Raw genomic sequence first — 20,871 nt, 5'->3', positions numbered from 1 at the left:
AGTAGAATGTGAGAGACCACATGCAGCATACAGCACTTGATGGGAAGAATTTTGCCCTGGTTATGTATGTGTTGAAAATGTTGACCGTGGCCATTGTGGACTCCCCCAGATCTAGCAGTAGATTGTTGTTCAGTGTTTATAATTGTGTTTGTATTACCAGTTTATGTGCTGAATGTCATATGTTAAACAGAACATGAGGAGCAGGATGGTAATTCCACAAAATGCCTCAAAATCCACTGTCACAGCTGTCAAGTTTTGTGGCAATCTGGAATCCAAGCTTTCTGCATAGCTCTCTTAAAGTGTTGTAGCACATTTTGGTTGAAAATGACTCAGTCATCAGCTGGCCGATAGCCTAACAACTGTCAAACGATCATAATAATTTATTGTAATTTCAAGAAAAGTCACCTCTGAGCAACTGCTCCTTCTAAAATCTGTTTACAATGTTGTGAAGTAACAACCTACACGTGCAGCGTAGTGCAAACCTAATTCTGTTTCCCGTATGACAGAGAGGCTGTTCCCTGTCAGTAGGCAATGTGGGGTATACTAAACATGGTGTTTGTTCTGTTTGTCTGTTAGTAAATTGTCTCTGTGCTGTTTGTGTTGTGCTGTTTTGGTACCATGTTATGCTGTGTCCCTAGGGTCTGCCAGGCTTCCCCACAGTCGCTGCTCTGCACAGTAATCAGATCCTCACCGTCAAGGTTTGTGGCTGACACGTACGTGTTCAGTCAGGTCTCTCTGTATCAGCATAAAAGTGCACATGAAATAATCGTTTTTACCATGAGATAGCCATGAATCCTTGTGGTGGACCTAAGTCAAACCTCACTGCCTTTGCCTTGGTGTAAGCATTCCCGATGCAAAATGTGGGATCAAGTCCATAGCTGTGTACAGTTCTACCACCGGTAGCACACACTTTCCATGTGCTCTTGATCAGTATTTTATTTTCAGATGAAATTTTTTTCTGTAGTTCTGCTTCCCTGAGGCATACAGGAGTGTGGAAAACGTCAGTGAACTGCTTATATAGAGAGTGAGTTATCTGTGTTAGATATCCAAAGTTTAATCTGTATGTGCTGATTTTTCCAAGTGCATTTGCAAATTAAACAGGAAGGACTGAAGCAATCTGGTCAAGCTGGAGCTCCAGTCCTTATTCAAATGACACCATTCTTCATGGCACAATATGCTGGTTAGAAAATCTGACTGAAAGTTGAACTGGTGCTTTGTCTCTAGAAGCTTTGCTGAAAGAACAACATATAAAGATACTGATTCTCAGAGCCTGGATAATGAAAAAAAGAATAATAAAAGTGAAGAATTCTCCCAAGAAATCCGTGGAGAAAAAAGTTACACAGTTAACTGCATATGATTAATTCATAAAGCAGTATGTCCTGTACTTTAGAGGGAAAATTCTCCGAAGGAAAAAGCACAGCTTCTATCAGACAGAAGCACCGGTTTATATAATTTTAACTATTACAAGTCTAATGAATATATCTTTATTTCTTTCTCGGGCCTTCTGATGTCTATTCTTCAATTTTCTCATCTCTGATCTTCAACTTTTGACCTCACCTGCCTGATCAGATGGTGTTTCCTAAAATCAATCATGGGTTTCTGTCTGCTGATCAGCAGCTCATTAAACGCCGCCTCATTAAGGTAGTGCTTCATCTCACTCGAGTCTGGTTCTTCTTTACATTCAATTTACTTTCTGCTGTACCTTTTTGTCAGATGCCTTCTTATAGCAGGTTGTTCATTTGAAAATGTTCTGGAATTTAAGGAAGTGTAAATGAAATTAATGCTTAAAATACAATGGGTAGCTTTGCTGAGTGGTCCACATTTAAGATGCAGTCAGCTCTTTCAGTGGTTTGTGGTGGTATGCTGGAAATTAAATTAGCTGAGCACCGTTTTTGGTGTTTTATTAAAGGGAGTGGTAATAAGTTTTGAAACTTTCTTAGAAATTGTCTTTTACAAATTATTAGGTCCAAATCATTAAGGGTTTTGGCTGATTATAAGTATAAAACAGCTCCCCAAAACAGACGAAAAATTCTGTACAACTTTGGGGGTAAGCGGTTATTTTCCATGGTAATGTTTGAAGTTTGTCCACGTATCATTGATGGGCTTCGGAAAGCTGCCAAGTGAGCCGTCTAATTCTTGCACGTGACTTTTTTGTTTTTGTTTTTGCTTTAACTTCAGCTTTGTCACGATTGTGCCAATCAGGAAGTGAAGAGCTGCTTATTGAAAACAGTTACTCACTCTGGAAAAGTGGATGAGTAAAATATTGCAAAGCTACCCCAAATTTTAGTGCATGTCCTGTGGTAGGACAAGCCGTATAGAATGCGAGCCTTCTGCTCTGTGGCTAATTGGATGGGACAGGTACAGCCCACTGGTCTTCAAGGCAAAGTGCTGTCTTTGCCATAAGGAGTGAAGGATGCCAGTGTCTGGCTTATGGCAGCTTCTTCCAGCTTGTCTTGCGTTCTTTCTGGGAAACAATGTCTTTTTGTGTGGTTGGTGCCTCGAAAGCAAACTTCTGATTTTTTTTTTTTTTTTTTTTTTGCTGGTTTAGGGGGACCAAGGACAAGCTGGACCCCCTGGGCCTCCAGGGCCGCCAGGACCCAGAGGTCCCCCAGGAGATACTGGCAAAGATGGTCCTCGAGGGATGCCTGGTATTCCGGTGAGTTAGTCTGTTGGTGTCCAAATTCCTCTCAAGTATGCGCCAGCTCCGTTTCAAAGATGGTTTGTGAAGTAAGATTGGCAAATAAGACACGTGGAAGCTGAACCACAGACAAATTTCATAGTGTACCTGAAGTCCCCCCACCACACACAGCAAATTCATAGCAGGGCCAAGAGTAACACCTAGGTTTCTTCTCTCCCACTCCTGACAGTTTTCCCCACACGTTCTAAGGTTTCTGAGTTGCTCATTGATGTTTTAATAGCTGTGTGAGGAGGGTCTGCCCCACTCTACAAGCAGCAAATGTTGCTGCTCAGACTTCAAGATAAAGCTGAATTTGAGACTTTACATGGACTGGCTTGGATTCTTGCTTCCTAATGATTTAGCCTCAAATTATATAATTATAGTAATAAACTGCTAAATGCCGCCTAAAGTACGATAAATGTTGGAGTGAGATTTTGCCCTCTTTACACAACTATAACAGTACCATTTTATTTGTCTCATCCCTTGTATTTCATCAGAACTACCAGCAGAATATAGTATATTGCTTATTGTTTGTTTTAGGCACAGGATCAGACCCACAGCCCATAGCACTTCATGATGATCACTTAATCATTGAAGTGTTACAAAACACTTTGTAAACATATATATAAATGCAGGACTTTTTTTTTTCCTTTTTCTTTTTGTGGAAATGTGAGTATATTGGTTTTGTAGTTTGTGACCGGTTTTTTATTATTTGTTTGAAAGAAATACCTCTCTGTTCATCACAAATGCCATTGTATTATCAGTGTGGAAACTGAGTGATAGGCAGGAGACATGTCACAAGTCTGAAATGTCACAAGTACAGATGTACATGCAACCCCACACCCATCATAAGTAAAGATCATAGCCAAGAGGATACATAGGGAACTGCTAAGGTGAGGACCACCAGTGGAAAAAAGAAACAGTTTTTCCAAAGAAAAAGCATAGCTCATTATGTGGGGCCAGGACAGGAAGGCATAAAATGTCCATGTAAAGCTTTTCTAGGTAAAACCAAGAAAGAAAATGGCTAAGCTTCTGTTCTAGCCCTGTTCAGGTTGTCTTATTTGAAATTGTATGGGCTGTACAAATACAGTGTAACATCTTGATAATAGGAAGACTACTAAAATTTTCTCTGAAAATCCAGCAAGGCTTGGCACTTGAGGCCTGTAGTACACTAGGTTTTTATCCAGAAAAAAAACCACTAGGTTTTTATTGCTCTGCCAAGTTCTAGCACAAGGTTACGAAATGACATTAGAAGTCTGTTGCTCACTACAGTGCTTTACTTTGGCCATCTAGTTATTTCTTGTTAGTCTTTTAATGCAGTAAAATTGACTGCATTCAGCAGAGTTTCTTCCAGTTTAAAATAGTGAGGGCTGAGGCTGAAGCCACAACCAAATTTCTGACTGCAGGGATACCACTTTTATAATTCACATACAAGAGAGTAGGAGAATCAGCTGGTGTTGCTGGTCACAATCTGACTGTGGATTGCTTGGGTTTTTTTGCTGCTTAGCAAAGGGAACATTAGTGTTTCTCATAACAGGGAAGTAATGTATTTTATGCAATGAGGTCATGCCATGTTATAATAGTTCTGTAGTGATTTTGACTTTAAATGGCAAGAGAGGGTTTCTTTTTATAGTTTTTTTCTTTTTTTTTCTTTTTTTTTTTTTTTCCTTTTTTTTTCTTTTTTTTTTTTTCCCCCCAGCTGTGGCTATCTTAAGCCCTATGGAAAATCAGTTTATAGTACAGCTTTAGAATCAGATACAACAAGGACTCAGATAGAAACCAACCAGATTGCTGACTGTTGTTACCATCCTCCTCCTTCCCAGTGTCCTGTATCCACAGGTTAAATTGCTGATCCTTGAAAGGCTTGTTCTTCCATGGCTGCACGATTGATACACAGTCGAGCAGGAGAGCAGTAAAGGAAATACTTGTCCCAGAGGCAGTGACAGCTTTGTATTTTTAAAAGGCTTATGTGGACCTTTTAGCTGAAGAGGTGAACAACAAAACAGTAGCTGTACTGTGTTACAAGTAGGGACGTTGCAGCATTACAAAGCTAGAGGAGAAAGTCCTTACCTTGGCCAGCCTCCATTATAAGGCAGTCATTTCCGTAAGCAAGTATTTCCTTGTTAGCGAGGAGCTTATAATCACCAGGGCTGCAAGAAAATGTTTTGGCCCCTGCCTTCCCCCATACCCATACACTTGCTGCGTGTCCTGAGAAAGTCCTGCAGTCATGTCCCGAAGGGCCCAGGTGAGCAACTCCAGCAGCCATTGTGAGATTGCTGTGTAAGTCAGCTAGCAAGGCTTCAGAGGGAGCAAAAAGTCCAACCAGCTTGGATAATTTGCTGTCTGAAACCTGTGCTTGTGTTGCTTCTCTCTCACTGGTTTCTCAGTGTGTTTGCAGATGCTACATTTGTGCTTCTGAATGCACACCTACCCAGAGTAGCAGCTCTGATTCTGTTCAGTTGCCAAGAACAGCAGCATCAAAACAGTTCCCATCTGGTTTTGACAGGTTTTCTTTTATGACAAAGCTGGTAAAGATGTTCCTGCAGCTGCGCTGATAAAAAAAAGCGCCATGGATTGCCCTGTGCACATTTGGGTTTACAAGGGAGTGATCTGTAAACTAGATAAATAAAAATGATAGGAACTGTGTTTTTTTGGATAGATATTTTTAGCCCATATTGCATGACTGATCCAGTTTACTGTCTCGACAGACAGTTGTATGTGTTCATATGAGAGGGAAAGGGAGAAGATAGGTTCTGACTTTATGTAGAGCTGTGCCTGCAGAAAGACTAAATTGGAAAAATGATGGGTTACCATTTTGAAACGCAATCCAGGTATTTAACAGATGAGTAATTATCACATGCCTTCAAAATCTCAATATTCATGGGTTTACGCAATATGATAATCTGCAACGGTAAGTTATGCATGCTGACTGTGGTGATGACACAGAACACTAAGTAATTTTGGAATATGTAAACGGTGGGATTCAGCACACATGTGAAAATAACATTTCTCTGTGTTCTTTAGCACAATTCACTGGAGTGGAATATTATGATTGGAACCAAGGGGCAGGGAGTCAGGACACCAGTGTTTGACTGTTGCCTGGAGAACTACACCATTAAAAGATGGTGAAATAGTACTTTGCCTCTTAAAATATGTGTGATTTGGCCTATTACTTTAAAAAGCAATGTGTATATGTGTGTGTATATATATATATATATATAAAATGTGTAGTAAGTTGCCATATCTGTTAAAGAATGGAATTTTAAAAGTCAATGTTATGAGGTAAAGCAATGAATTCAAGACATGCTACTGAAATTATTCACACTTTTTTTTTTTAAGGGTGAGCCTGGAAAAACAGGCGAACAAGGACTGACAGTAAGTACTCTTCCAGTTTGCTAAGAAACTGTAACAGATTTTTAACACCTTTTTTAAAATGAGGAATTCCAGAAAGCTTTATAACTGTATTTCCTAACCTTCCTTTGTCACAGTGCATTTGATATCTCATTTGTAAAGAATACACGAGAAAGACAAATTTCCTCTTTTTACATACAGTTGCCTGTAATATAAGGCCAGCCAGTTCTTTCAGGTTGCAGAAACAGAGGGAAATAAAACAGCCAGGAGCACAGCAAAGCAAAAGAACCAGGCAAGGTGTGCCTGGTTTGTGGCCCCCACTTACCACTGTCACTGAAGTTGAGTCGTTTCCACCTTGAGACCATGGAGCAGCACAACAGCCATCTACTTATTTTAAGGGCCAAAATCCCGGCTGTCTCTGTGGCAATTGTTCTGTCCCTTTGCTTGATGGAACAGTGAAGGCTCAGTACAGCATACGGAAACAGAATATTATCCTCTCTTGAGGTTTTTTTTTTTTTTTTTATTGTCATGTGTGGGAGAATATAAAAGCCAAATGAATGCACTTTTTCCAAATATTCAGATGTGGGAGAAGTTGTTTTCTGTCACATCAGGAACTAATTAACCCTATTCATTTGGAAGCAAACTGAAGCTTCACTGGTTGTAAATCAGCTTCAGCCACAGGGTAAAACATCAGAAGTTTCTGCCTGTCCCAGAACTGTGAAACATGCAGTGATATTTTTCATTAAGATCTCCCTAAACACTCATGGTCATTCTTATTTTTTATGAGAGATGACAGAATTGTAGCCCATGCCATGTGTTTTTGATTCCTGAATGCTTCTGAGAAGGAAGATTATATGCTTAGCAATCACTGCGGATATGATTACTACCTATTTGAATTTATGAAGTTTTAAACAGGTGTGATGATACTTTATCTTGACAAATTGCAATGCGTTTTGGATTGACAAAATCCAAAGTCTTTTGGAAGAATAAGCTAAGATTCTGAGACTCTGAAATATCTGCTGTGATCAGGAAGTTAGTCCTGTAGCTTTTCTTTTCAAAATAAAGTTTCAACAGAACCAAAATCAAAGCCTCTTAAAGGTACTACCTTATGTTTTAGCACATTTGTGGGTTATTTTTTCTTCTTTCCCTTTTGGTTTATGGTGGCCTATTGTTAATAATATGTATAATAGATAGGAAGAAGAGATAGAAGTACACAGTCTACAACTTCCTCGCGAAGGGGAGTGGAGAGGCAGGTGGCCTATTCTCTGTAAACACCGGTGATAGGACCCGCGGGAATGGTGTTAAGCTGAGGCAGGGGAAGTTTAGGGTGGACATCAGGAAGAGGTTCTTCACCGAGAGGGTGGTTGCACACTGGAACAGGCTCCCCAGTGAAGTAGTCGCTGCACCAAGCCTGTCTGAATTTAAGAAGTGATCGCACTGTGCACTTAGTCACATGGTCTAAAATTTCGGATAGACCTGTGCGGTGCCAGGAGTTGCACTTGATGATCCTTATGGGTCCCTTCCAACTCGGGATATTCTATGATTCTATGATTCTAAGGGTGTTTTCTTTTTTTGTTCTGTTTTGTTTCATGTGTAATCTCCTTTTTGTCCTCTGGACCAAACTCGCTCAGATTCTTCAACAGTGTCTTCCTTCTGTTCAAGACCAGATCTTCAGGGTCACAGATTCTGTGAGGGTCTTTAAAGTCAAAGAGATTCCATCACCATGTTCAGAAGATTCCCACTGCTCTAAACTAGCCATCTGTGTGTAAGAACTAAACAACTGCTACTGAGCTGTTTCTCTAAATGCAGCTGTGTTTAAATAGGGAGAAAAAGTATTAGAAAATCAAATTAGCAAGCTTGAATTAGAGAAAGATCCCAGACTATATGAACTCCCAGCTCCAAATGCTTGGTCTAAAAGCCAGTCTCATGGCTTAAGCGTTAAGTTGTGTATAGATCAAGCAAAGAGCATCAGGGTATCAGGGAGGTAATTAATTTCTTTTTATTTTTCTTGGTGCCTTTGACATACCCTTTATGCCAGTAAAGGTTTCCAGACTGTCTTCGATGTGGAAAGTGCTACAACTGTTCAGATACTGTCTAGCTTCTTCTAACATCTTCTTCCATCATGTATTTCTTTACTCAAATATCTCTTTACTTCCATATTGAAATTTGAGGCGCTGCTACAGAAGTTGCTGGTTTCCTGAAAGGTACACTGTAAATTGTGCTGCCAGAGAAAATAGGTATAGTTTGCTGTGGAGAACACAGGCCTACCTATAATTCTTTTTCCATATTATCCATCCATCTTTTCAAAGTAAATTATAGCACAGACCTCTGCCCTGAGGGACTTCTAGGTTAATATTGCAGGAACTATTTTGTAAAGACTAACCTTTGTTTCACACTGAGTCTGAAGTCCAAGTTAGCTTCTGGTTTTTCTTCCTGTGAAGTAGAATCTGGGAAGTAGATGCACATAAAGCACTACCAGTCCTGGTCTCCCAGAAGTCCACCTGTGGGGATATACTGTGGATTCTGACTTGCCCTCATGTCCAAGACCCTTTCCAGTAAGAAGCCAAGTAGTGTGGCATGTACTCTCTGGTTCTTCTTCCAGAATGGAGGCAGGATACAGCCAAGGAGAGCACCAGATGCTCAGAAACAATCCCTAAGTTTTGGATGTACTTGCTGATGTTGGTGGAAGCCGAAGGCTATTTGTATCCTAAAGGAACACACTCTCAGCAGCTTTAAATCACATGGTGCTGTTTAATTCAAGAAGAGCTGCAGGCCTGACCTCTAGATTATAATAGTGGGGATAGAAGCTTTTCTTTTTCAAAAGTGGTTTACACTTGTGTTCAGTAACATGCTTCAGTATTTCTTGGTGAATATACAGAATATTGTTAGAGCTGATGAACTCAGTTTTAACCTCTGAACCAACAATGGCATAGCTTGAAATTACTCGGTTTTCTATTTTCTTTTCTTACAAGAAGTAGAATAAAACTCCTGAAGAGTTCAAGATGGTAGATAATGAGATAATAGCATGTTTTCCAGTTTGTGTCAGAATGTACCACAAGCCTATTACACATTTGAGTAACTTGTGACCTACTCAAACAATGATTCACAAGAAGTTGAAATCATTTTAATGCAGTTGGAGTTTTAGAAGTGTTCATGTTCTCATTGAAATAAGAAACGTTCTCATTTCTCATTGAAATAGGAAATCCAGTGGCTCTAGTGAAGACAGGGCAATTTATTCCACCTGAGAATCTGCTGCCACATTCTTCTCAATTTTTAGTGAAGTTCTGTGTCAATAAAGAAAACTGTGTCTCAGGTGATGTAAGAGTGCAGTAATAATTCGGGACCTTTCTCCCTCTCAGGCAGGGGAGGCTTGTTTGGACCAGATAACAGATGACAATGTATCTGATGACAATGTCTGAGCTCTCTTGCATGAGTTCTACTTTTTCATGAGAGAGCTCAACCAATCCTAGGTGCACAAGGGAAATTTAACCTGAAGACAGGGAATAACTTTTCTTTTTCTCCATTTCCAATATAAGTATGTGTGGGTTGCTTCAGTGTGGTGGGAGGAGAGGGCTTGGAAAGCCAGTTGTTGCTTACAGGGGCATCTCATTCCCTGTTGAAAATGTTCCCAGATTGTCAGAGCACCAGCGTGCTTCTGTTGCTCTTGTGGTTGAGATGTTGTGGAGGGCTGGTTTGCAAGGTCTTCTGTCACTATTTGTTGGTATGTCAGGAAGAATCTGCTTTATTTTTAAGCCAAATAGGGAACAAGGGAGCTCAGTTTATTTTCAGTAAGATGGAGGCTTAGTTCTAAGTTAGAAAGGACTGAGTGTATGCATCTTTAATGTTACAAGAGAGTGTAAGAATGGCTAGCTAGTTCCGATTTGTGTCTGGTTTCCAGGGCACTTGAAAGCCCTTCGGGTGTACTTTCTGCAGGAGCTGAAGGTATTGTTCCTCTGTGCAGAAAGGATTCAGAGAATTCAGAGGGAGGCCAAGCAGTGTGGTGATGCCAAAGGGATTAAGTTTTGTAATGTAACGTGGAACTAGCAAAATGTCTGCTATGCAAGGGGGAAGACTGGCAGTTTCCTTAGCTTTTCAACCTTTTCAGTTAAAGTTGTGGCTCGCCTTTCATAACTCATCCCTCTTCCCATGACGTTTACCTTCTCTTCCTGGCAATAAGGATTCTTAAATGCCAGACTTTTTTTTTTTTTTTTCCTGCTTATCTTCTCATTTTCAGAATGGATCGGAATGGACTGCCCAGGGAGGTGGTTGAGTCACCATCCTTGGAGGTCTTTAAAAGACGTTTAGATGTAGCCCTTAGTGATATGGTTTAGTGGAGGACTTGTTAGTGTTAGGACAGAGGTTGGACTAGGTGATCTTGGAGGTCTCTTCCAACCTAGACGATTCTGTGATTCTGTGATAAATGAATTTGTGATTTTTCTGTACCTACAAGCTAGGATTTCTGGTTGCTAATGAGGTACTTAATGTAGTCAGTGACAAGAAACCTCAAATGCTGACACTGATAGATTGAAGTTTTCAGATTCAAAAATTGCAGTAGGCAATGCATAGGTTGTTTTTATTTCTAATTTCCATATGGGAGGACTTTTTCAAACATTCTCTTGGTACTTTTATATTCAGAACTATTCTCAACCAGTGCATAGTGATAAAAATTGGAAAATCAAAATTTGCAATAATTTTGACTCCTTGGAAAATAAGTCATTTTAAATGTGTTCAGTGTAAGAGTCAACAGCTTCTTGTCATTGAGAAAAATATATTTTTTGGCTTTTAAAGCCAGGTATTGGCTTTAAAGACATATAAGTAATTTTACAGATGTTTTTCATGAACAGAAAAGTCCAGAACAACCAAGGAATGCAGGTAAAGGTGTTTCTTTGCAAAAGAAATCTATACTATAATGATTAACCCAAATGCGAAATCACTCTACTTAAGATGTATTGTTTTCCAAACTAGCAGTCTTGTGCTTGTACAGTCTTGCTGGGCATCTGTTCAAGAAAACAAGACGTTACTGTTTTTACTGGTTACTCAGAATAAGAAGGACCTTTTCCCAAAGGATATTGCCATATATGTGAAGAGTAGAAGAGTGTAACTTTGCAGTTAAATCTGCAAAATGTCAGATCTTTAAAATGTATTAATATACATTTTTTCATCTGAGGTTTAAAAAACAAAACAAGCAAACAAACACCACCAACAAAAAAAAACACCACCAACAACAACTCGGAGTTGGCAGAACTGACTGAGAAGTGCTGCTAGCTTCAGTTCAGTCTTTCAGGCCAATGGCCAAGGACATATCCTCACCTGGTGTGAATCTTCATAGCTTCTCCAGGAAATTACTAATTGTGATTTTGCTTTCAATGGCCAGGGTTCTGCAGCTGCTTTCTTTATTTCATTCTGGAAGCATGTTCACAGTAAATTTTAGAAGGTGTTGTTCTCAAGCTGTTTAGCTGCAAAAGTTTATGGAGAACTAGCAGCTGAAGTGGAAAATTTCATCCACATTTACTGTAGTAACTACTTTTTATTTTTCTTCACAGTATAAATGCATTTGCCTTAGCCTATAAGTGCTAGTCTTAGGAAAATTAGTCTTTGGCATTTTGTAACCTCTGTACTTCAATAAAGGTTGCCTGGGATGTCAGAACAGTGACTAAGAGAATGATGATGAGAAGCTCTGCCTGAGCACTAATTAATAGTTATTGCTGCTCCTTTCATCAATGAAGGTAGCATATGGGATTGCTGCTTATTCAGAAGTTATGTGAGGTTTCCCATCATAGCTGATCTGTTTTCTTAGCTGGTTTTTCTTTTATCTAGGTGGTTCATCAGTACTAAAGCATTGCACATTTCAGTGCTAGTACTCCAGATATTGCAGTCTTTATGAAACACTCCTCAACCACACAGGAACACATTTTCAGAATTACATTGTATGCCTGCTACACACAGCAAATGGGATCAGCGAGCAGAACACAGGTTTCTCAGAAATGCAGGTGAATACTTTGTGTGAAACCTCTGCTTTTCCTCTTCGTGTACATCTTCTGGGTTTCCTTCCTAAATTCTCTGTCTTTAGGTTTGTGGAAAAAATAAAGTGTTTCATGATTCTTATCGGCACAAGGGGAAATATGCATTCTCAGATACATTCTTGGTACTTCCTTTGTCCCATAGAAAATAGACACGTTACCTACTAAAGGCCTTCTAGTTATAAGGAATTTTTACTTTAGACAGGCAGTATGGAAGTGTTTTTAAAAAACAAAAACATTTTTTAAAGGATTTTTTTTAATTTATTTTTTTTTATTTCAGAGCTTTGGAATAAGAGAGTTTTTGTATGTATGTATTGAACCATCATGACATGCTTTGTTTTATAACTTTTTCAATATATCAAAATGTTCTTTTTTCATTATATTTTTGTTAGGCATTTTCATTTGGTGTTTGTGCTCACTATCTGTGAAATCTGATACCTTGTAAAACAAATCATTACACCTATCCCAGACCTGCAAATAGAAAATACTTCAAACTTCCTATTTTATACATTTCTTTAAATGTTAAGCAACTGAGACATGGGAAATTAAATATAAAAACACCACAGGAGCCTGTTCTTAAAGTACCACACCCTGAATTTCTGTGTCTTTGAATTACAGTTTTAACCTTCACAGGGCAGCATTATTTTTTAGCTTGCTGAAGCACAAGCAGCAAAGTAAGCCTGAAAGAAAAACATAATTGTAACATGAGAAGCAAGATGTAGGAAGAATTCTGGACTCAGATGTTTTTTTTGACTACATGTGGGTCAACATTTTCAGTTTTTATTATTATTATTATTTCAGGTAGTTGTTAGTCAAGACACTCAAATGTGTCGGGCTGTAACTTCCTTTGATCATTTCTGTGATGCCAAGATTTGATATGGATAAAGCCCTGGAGGTCCCTTGATTTCAGGAAACAGAGGCTGAAGAATGGCATTCATCGTGGAAATCTCTTAGGTTTTAAAACCACAATTGCTTAGAGCTCTTAAAAACATTTTTTTACCCTCGGATGCCCAGTTTTTCAAGTGCATAAGTACATATCAGATAATTCTCCATCTCCAGAAACATACAAATAGCAGTTGAATTTCTTGGTACCAACACAATTTCTTTTTCCAGCCTCCTGTTGAGGAATGAATTGAATGAGAATCTATTTCAATGAAGCCCTGCAGCGGCTTGTCACATCTGCGTAACTAGTTTACTCAGTTGCACAAGATTGAAAATGGTTCTTTAGAAGTGTTCAGGGTATCTGAAATAGTGAGAACTATTTTTAATTTCTGTAATTTTTAGTTATCCTCTTATTTTGGGCAACCATATCAATCAAATTTTTCAGCTATCTCAGCTGAAGTTTCCCAGTGAATATTTAGCGATTTAAAGAAAAGCAGGTTGATTTTCAAAGATGCTAAGCAGTCACTTTATCCAAACAAATGAATGGTGTCAATAGTTCTCATGAACTGGAGTTTTTGAAACCAAGATGCTCTTTAAAAAATGAGTGCTCTAACATCAGTCACCACTGGTTTCCAAGTTGATCCGAGCACCCTGACATGGAAATTCTGACAATTTCCAATAATACATGCAAGAGGTGGATAATCTGTGTAGATGAAGTTGATAACAGTTATAGATATTTGTTGATACAGATATCAGAGAGGGAGGTGGGGTCAGGAGGTGAAAGAAGGCTGTAGCTCTTGTACTGTAGGCTTTAGTTTTACCTTCTTCATATTCCCAGTGATGATAGTCACAGCAGCTGAATAACGATATGTTACCTATTATTAAGGAAAAAAATACCACATACCAAAAAACAACAACAACAACAAACAAAAAAAAAAAACAAAAACAAACAAACAAAAAAAACAAACAAAAAAAACACCTAGGGAGTTGGTTGGAACCCTTCAGGTATTTCTTGCCTTCTGGTCCTGTCTCAAGACCTACATAGAGATTTTAATTGCTGGTGTTACTGTCTGTTCATCAAGTGGGCAACACAGTCTTCTCCCCAGATCAGTTGAATACTTAGAAAAAAAAAATCCAGATAGTCCTATCGAAGTTCCCATTTCCTATATAGGTTCTTCTGGAAGCTATGAATTATATCTCTGGGAATGCACTGAAGTCATTTTTTTTTTTTTTTTTAATCCCTTCATGCTCCTCCCTCTCACAAATTGTATTTACTTGCTTTTATTTCTGTTTATCCAATTCCATACCTTGCTTAGATAATGTAAGTAACTCATAGAAAACAGGCACTTCACGGCAATTCAAGAGTGTTTTACTGTTTGTCAAAGTCATTCGTTGTTAGTAACCAAATTTCAGATTTTCTGTTTACATGACTGCTGACACACACATGTGAGGGATGGATGGGAGGTGTCAGCTGATGGGCTGCTGTGTTTCCACATAGCTGTGAGCTTCTTTCCCAGTGCTAGGGAGCAGTCCTTTGTAGGAAAATTCTCATATTCAGCTGTAGTTTACAGTCTGAGCACCCACAGAATAAGAAGCACTTGTTACATGTAAATTGTAAAATTTAACCTTTTAACTTTAAGCTTTTAATTGCAATTGGCTTGCTGAAGGTAGCTGTATTTTTGAGGACTGTTCTTGTCATCAACTGGTGTGATAGCTCAATGGGCATGAGACGTGGGAGTAATTTCCAGTCTGAATAAAAGTTTAAGTACCAGAAATATAAAACTGCTAATTGTATAAAATATCTAATAATAAGTATCTACAGGTTTTCTCTAAGTTATTCATTTTAAAAGCACAATGAGAGCCAGATTTTGCTACTGTGTAAATACTTTCTTGTTCAGTAACTCCTCTGGAAGAGCTAGAATGATGGCAGCAGTGAGGGGAAAATTCTAGGGAAAGATATTTTCCTGGAGACATCTGCAGTGTTTTGAATTTTATCCATCCCACAAGTTGACAGCTACAAGCACCAGGCACAGAAATGCTCAAAAGAGCGGCGCATTTCACAGTTCAGTTTGGGGAATACTATTAATAAGTGAGTGATAATTTTACCTTCAGAGAGTAACTTTGTTTTGAAGGCTCCCAGGTGATGTTTCCATAGAGCTAGATGTCTTTAAAAGGTTTTGACTAGCTTCTTAAGTAGTTAGAAACTGAAGAAACAGTATCTATTCCATGGACATAAAAGTAACAGGTATGAAATATAAAGGTAGGCTTCAGTTGGTTTGTATTCATTTTATTCTATTGATGGAAATTAATATGGTAAAACTGGTTATATGTTAGAAGTCAACAGATAACCGAAGACAGAACAGATAACTGCTCAGGACGTAGATATTTGGAGCTTATTTTGGTAACAGTGGTATAGTAAAACTCTAATTTAAGCATGAATTTCTTGAAGCTTTTAAATGTTAGCCAAACCTCTATCTTTCTTAGAGAAGAAGGGGAGGATTCCTGGCTTATCACCTGCCATGATGTCAAGCACTGGAAGAAAACTCCTTCCTTTTCTGGAAGAAAGGGAAAAATACTGTTTATGGAGTATGTTGTTATACCCGTGGTTCCTTACCCAGTACACCACTCTCACCTAGCAACATCCTCCTGACTTTTTTCTTTTTTTTTTTTCTTCCCTTTCTTCAGTTTTCATGGAGAATTCTTGAGCATTGCTTGCAAGCAATAGCCTGTTCATTTACCACATTATGTACTAATGGTGCCCTCGGCCTCAAGTAAATCTTATGCTTAGAATTCAGGCACTTACTGAAAAGAATAAAATAAAATAAAAAATATTTTAATAGGAGTTTATTGAAATGTGGCCTGAAAAAACCATGTGCCTGAAAAACCATGTGATTACTCTACTCACTGCTCTAATCATCATCAGAGCTGAGTGCTTGGGTACTTTCATGTCCTTTTGAAGAAAAAGGAGGAAATTTGTGATCCTGCATCACACAGGTGTCTTTCCTTTTACAAAATCTGTCCCTACAGTCAAAGGGAGATGCTTGCAAGACCCTAATTCTGCTGAGATAACCAAACAAAAGTTTCAAGAAGAAACACTGATTTGTGGTTTTGCAAGTTCTAATGCCTGGGCTAGACATGTGAATCCATGTTTAAAACTGCAAGGTTTTCATCCAGTTCAGGGGATCCAGTACCAAGAATTACAACCAGTGAAGCTTTTCCGTGTTAGCGGTTAATGTTTCATCAGAGCAATGTTCCAACAGGCCCTGCATCTACCAAAAAGGGATAGTTCAGCCTAACTTGACACTACCCTAAAAACAAATTTGGCCCAACATTTTGAAGCATCAATACTATTGTTCAAGATTTCTGAATAATTCCAGTTCTGACATCAATTCCTCTTTTATCCTTTCAAACTTCAGAAGGAGTTGGATTCTCCAGTTTTGGGCTTTTTGTTTTGCACCTTCCTGGACTCAGAATTATCTTGCTTGATATAGGACCAGCATCTCCAATAGGAACATGGGGAAAAGATTACCTAAGGACTGTGCTGGACATGGTCTGACTCTTACCAAAACAAACTGACATAATGTCAAAGACATGGTTGGCTGATCTATTTCCCTGCTGCTTCCCCTCTCTGCTGTGGCCACAAACCACCTGGGTACTTCAGAGATGCCAGACGAGAAATGGGCCCAATTAACATCAGCGAGGCTTGGACTCCTCTATGACGTTAAGCAGTTAAGCTTTCCCGCATTGAGGTATCTCTTCCTGCCTTCTTAGGTCACAGGGGCAAAGTGGTGGTTCTTTACTTCCCAAGAGCATTCTTAATGATTTCTGAAGTATTTTCTGTTACTTGCAGTTGATGGCACAAATCACGTGTTGGGTAAAACATAGTCATGAATGTCAATACCTTCAATGAACTAGAAGGTGAGGAGATGTAGAGGCTTATGCTTCTCTCTGTCAAATAAAAAAATAAAAAAATTATAATAATAATAAAAAAGCTTGGTTGCATAAACATTGCTTTTATACTGCTGAGCAGAAATATTACCGTGGACACACAACTGGCTGTTAGTTGGTATCAGAAACAGAAAATAAACAGTCATCTTAATGCTGACAAATTTGTCAGTATTAGAAAAAACAGATGGGATAGAAGAGAAAAGATTAGAAGGGGGGAAAATTTGAGTCTTCCACTTAGTAGTTAAATCTGTTCCAAAAGAAGAGAAAAGATCCTTTGTGCATTTTCAGCAGAAAGCTTTGCTTTTCCTTGATGTATAAAACATCAGCTGGTTTCAGTCCAGTATCTGTATGCTTACACAATAGGACAGTTTTAATTGGTCATTTATGTTTAAATTGGCTTGAGTTATTATGTTAATTGAATTGTTTTCCCTTTGCAGGGACCTCAGGGGCCTCCAGGACAAAAGGTATAGTATAAACAACAAAACTGTGAAAGTGATTATTCCTCCTGGTGCCAAACTGTAAGCAGAAAAGGTGAATGGAATTAGCTACTGTACACCACATTGAATCCATTAGTTTAAGCTCTGAATTTTGTTTTTGCAAAATGCAACCATATAACGTGAGATGTAAAATTTCTCATTTCCACCATCCTTGGAAGTTCAAGCAATGTAAAACAGACTCTTTTCAATCTGTCTGTTTAACATTCAGGTGAATAGGTCGCTATAACTTTCTTATTCGTGCCCTGGTACAACTATGAAACCAAAGGTAAAAGATTGTGAAAGGTGGGGAGATAGAGTTTCTGATTAAATGCACGTCCTTACTCAAGTAGATCAGTGCCATATGACTACAGAATTGACCATCAGAAACAAAGCACATAGGTGTTGCTGATAAATGGTGCTTGGCTGACTGTGTTCAGGTGGTCTGCCAGTGTCTTCCTGTTCCTTTTGTAACCCGAGACCTGGCTTCCTACGAATGTCTTTAGCATTATTTACACTCATTAAAGCTGACTGCCTCAGTTTGATGGAGTGCGCTTTGGATTTATGGAATTACATCATTAAAACAGTCCTAGATGTATCAGCAATAGCAGCTAGTAAGTGGCAACATTCCAGCATCCTCACCCACACACCGCCAAAGCAGGTCATTTTCACATTGATTTCAAGAGACAAGAAGGGTTATGGAAGATATTTAATTTGGGCAGGCTTAATTTTTATTAAGGAAAAAAAAAAGGAATTAGTAGTATTAACTTATGTGGCAAAGTTGTCACCTCTTTTTCTTCTGAGATAATCTTTAAAGTGAAGGTTTGCTTGCATGGGTTAAAATGGAACTCTATGAACAAAAGAAAGGAAAACATGATAATATGTAAAAATGTAATAACAGAGCACACAAATCCATGGGATTTTGCCATGGATATTGCTGTAAACTACACAGAGTTTGCAAGCTGAAGGAGGAGACTACTCTTCACGTTTAGCAATGCAGGAATGTGACATTGTAAAACTGTAATGATTTTGAAGTTGCCATTATACAATTATTCCCGAAGAGATGGGGGAGTGGGATTTTTTGGATGTACAGCATCAGCAAAACCCACATGCTGATGAGCTTTTGAATATATGATAAACCTTTATTGGTTAAGGGAATGATAGAATCAATTTTATTTATGCTTTCTAACATCTTGTGTTTCATAAGAAAAGTCAGTGGCTATATGAGACTGTCACTGAGAGGAGGAATTGTTACAAGAAGGATAGTTTATTCAGGCTGATGGTTTAATGCCCTTTGTCTTATAGTTTTCTGGAAAAATTATACAAAGATGTGAAAATGCTCACTAAAGGCCCTTTTGCAGTAGCTAGCAGTCATGGCCATGCATCCAGCAAATAGAGGCAAAAGGAATGCCAAAGTGAAAGCTTTGGGAATAAGGGGAAAGCATTCGGGGTCATGGAGACAGACTGAGATGCCAGTATATTATTTATTACTGATGTGCAGCTCTGCCGTGAGCTGAAGCCTCCAGGGTGTTCAAATGTTGGAGTTTTTTGGAGGCCCTCATGAGTTGTTTCCGTTTCTTGTTTCACAGGATTATTCCGTCCATTATTTCCTCAACTCTATTTTTTTGGCAAACGTGCATCCATTTTGGCTGCATTCCCTTTGGGTGTTGGTGTCCTTTCACTAAACCATCTCTAACCTCTAACCGATGTGAATAGAGGGGAAAATGCTGTACGCTGATTCTTGGGCCTCATGGCCTGACAGGCCTCACAGGATGCTCATTTGTTTTATGGGTGCTGGGCAACTGCATATGTCACCACTGACAAAGTCTCTGCCTTTCCCAGTTCCCTGGCCACTTTTTTAGAGTACCGGCCTTTCAAGTATCTATCACACTTTTGTAATGTGTTAAGGTGCTTAGTAGTGGAAAATAGAAATTATGCTTACAGTTTCCTAGCTGAGCAACATCATTTTTCTGGAAAGAAGGGAAAAAAAACTGTGTAATTTCATAATTTTCCTGCTTTCCTCATGCCTTAGGTTTTTACTAAACATCTGTAGCAACAGTCAGAAAAGTTCCTTCAAAAAAATATTGTCCATGATACAGAAGTAGTATGAGAGCTACGTAAAAAGATCTCTCATGTTACAAGTCAGCAATAACATTTGATTTCCCCTTTTGTCTACTCCACATGTTTGTCCTGTTTATTTTTATTTTATTTTATTTTATTTTGTTTTTGTTTTGTTTTTGTTTTGTTTTATATGATTGCAGTAATGTTGATGCAATTTGAAAGGATATCAGCAATTAGCACTTTCAGGCTGAATTGTTGGAGATTATCCCTTAAAAGATTTTAAATAGATTGACCCTACCAGTTATTGAGAATGAAGCATCCATCCCCCCACTTCAGATGCTTTAAGCATTTGAAGCATTAAAGGTTTTGTTCAGGTGCTATGTTAGATTGTGTCAGAACAATCTCAAAATTTATTAAGTGCATTAAACGGAATTCCAATTTAATTGTTATATTTCTTGTGAAGCATCTGCAACATCACAAAGTAGACATGAACTTGAGGCTTGCTTCTGAAAGAGGCCATACAGCGGGGCAGTCATTAAAATGTACAGCAGGAGAACATGTATAAGTATAAAATGTCATCTGAAAAGAGAGCTCAGCTTGACTAAAAATTAGTTTCAGAAAAATTTGTTGCACGTGCAATATGCAAGCATTCACCATCATTTTTAAGTACTGTATTAAGAGATGAAAGGTTTCATGACCTGTTTAATTTGCTAAACACTGGCGTCTGTTTCCCACCAGGGTTCTGTTGGAGTGCCTGGTGTTCCAGGGAGAGACGGACAAGTGGTGAGTTCGCTTGACTTTGTCAGCACTGTGGTTATTTATGTCATTGATTAAAGCTACTCAGGGATCGCAGGGCTCCTTCACATGAGCAATATGCAGCAGTACATCCAGAGCTCTGATTTCAAATTAGTTTATTGGAAAAGGAAATATAATCTGATTTGTGCTTTGAAGTAATCTTTTCTAGCCTAAGTTAAACAGTCATTGAACATAATTAAGCTGAAAGTCTGATGTTCGGATTTGATGATGACTGATAGACATCCATATATATGGTGTGTAACATTAGACAGTATTGTTACAAACTCATTTTTTTTCAGGTTTGGGTTTTGTTTTGTTTAATTTTCTATTAATTCAGTCCCATGATGCAAACACTTATACGATATTGGATATTTATACAGTGCCAATACATTTTTAATACAAACTACAGAGAATAATGAGAGTGGAAAAGCAGGTGGAGAATAACAAAATTATTGTCAGGGAAGAAAATGCAGAGAAATTAATTGAAAAGAAATCTTGAATGCAACTGGGAGGACATGCTAAGTCAGGCAAGTCAGTGCCATCTTTCAGAGCCAACACCAAGTTGACTCATAGTTCAGAACGGCACTCCATAAGGAGGGGTCGCAGTAAAGCAACAGGGCTGTTTCGCAGCACTGCTGAGGTTTGTTGGCAAAGCTGGGTGGTG

At 38.6% G+C, this 20,871-nt stretch overlaps 1 protein-coding gene across 11 annotated transcripts in view; it reads left to right on the top strand.

Moving 5' to 3' along the window:
- COL25A1 (collagen type XXV alpha 1 chain) overlaps positions 1 to 20,871 on the top strand; it is a 302,196-nt gene that overhangs the window by 213,353 nt on the left and 67,972 nt on the right. For 10 of the 11 annotated variants that reach the window (XM_066996430.1, XM_066996428.1, XM_066996427.1 and 7 more), the window contains 5 exons: positions 1,570 to 1,641; positions 2,549 to 2,656; positions 6,017 to 6,052; positions 17,316 to 17,342; positions 20,151 to 20,195. In XM_066996430.1, the coding sequence (XP_066852531.1) occupies positions 1,570 to 1,641; positions 2,549 to 2,656; positions 6,017 to 6,052; positions 17,316 to 17,342; positions 20,151 to 20,195 (288 nt within the window). Of the gene's footprint in view, positions 1 to 638; positions 699 to 1,569; positions 1,642 to 2,548; positions 2,657 to 6,016; positions 6,053 to 17,315; positions 17,343 to 20,150; positions 20,196 to 20,871 lie in introns of all 11 variants that reach the window. The other variant, XM_066996421.1, reaches the window with a different exon arrangement.

The sequence above is a fragment of the Anser cygnoides genome, chromosome 4 (genome assembly GCF_040182565.1).
Source record: "Anser cygnoides isolate HZ-2024a breed goose chromosome 4, Taihu_goose_T2T_genome, whole genome shotgun sequence".
Taxonomy (NCBI): Eukaryota; Metazoa; Chordata; class Aves; order Anseriformes; family Anatidae; genus Anser; species Anser cygnoides.
Note: the sequence above shows the minus strand (reverse complement) of the source record. Positions and strands in the feature narration are given on the sequence as shown.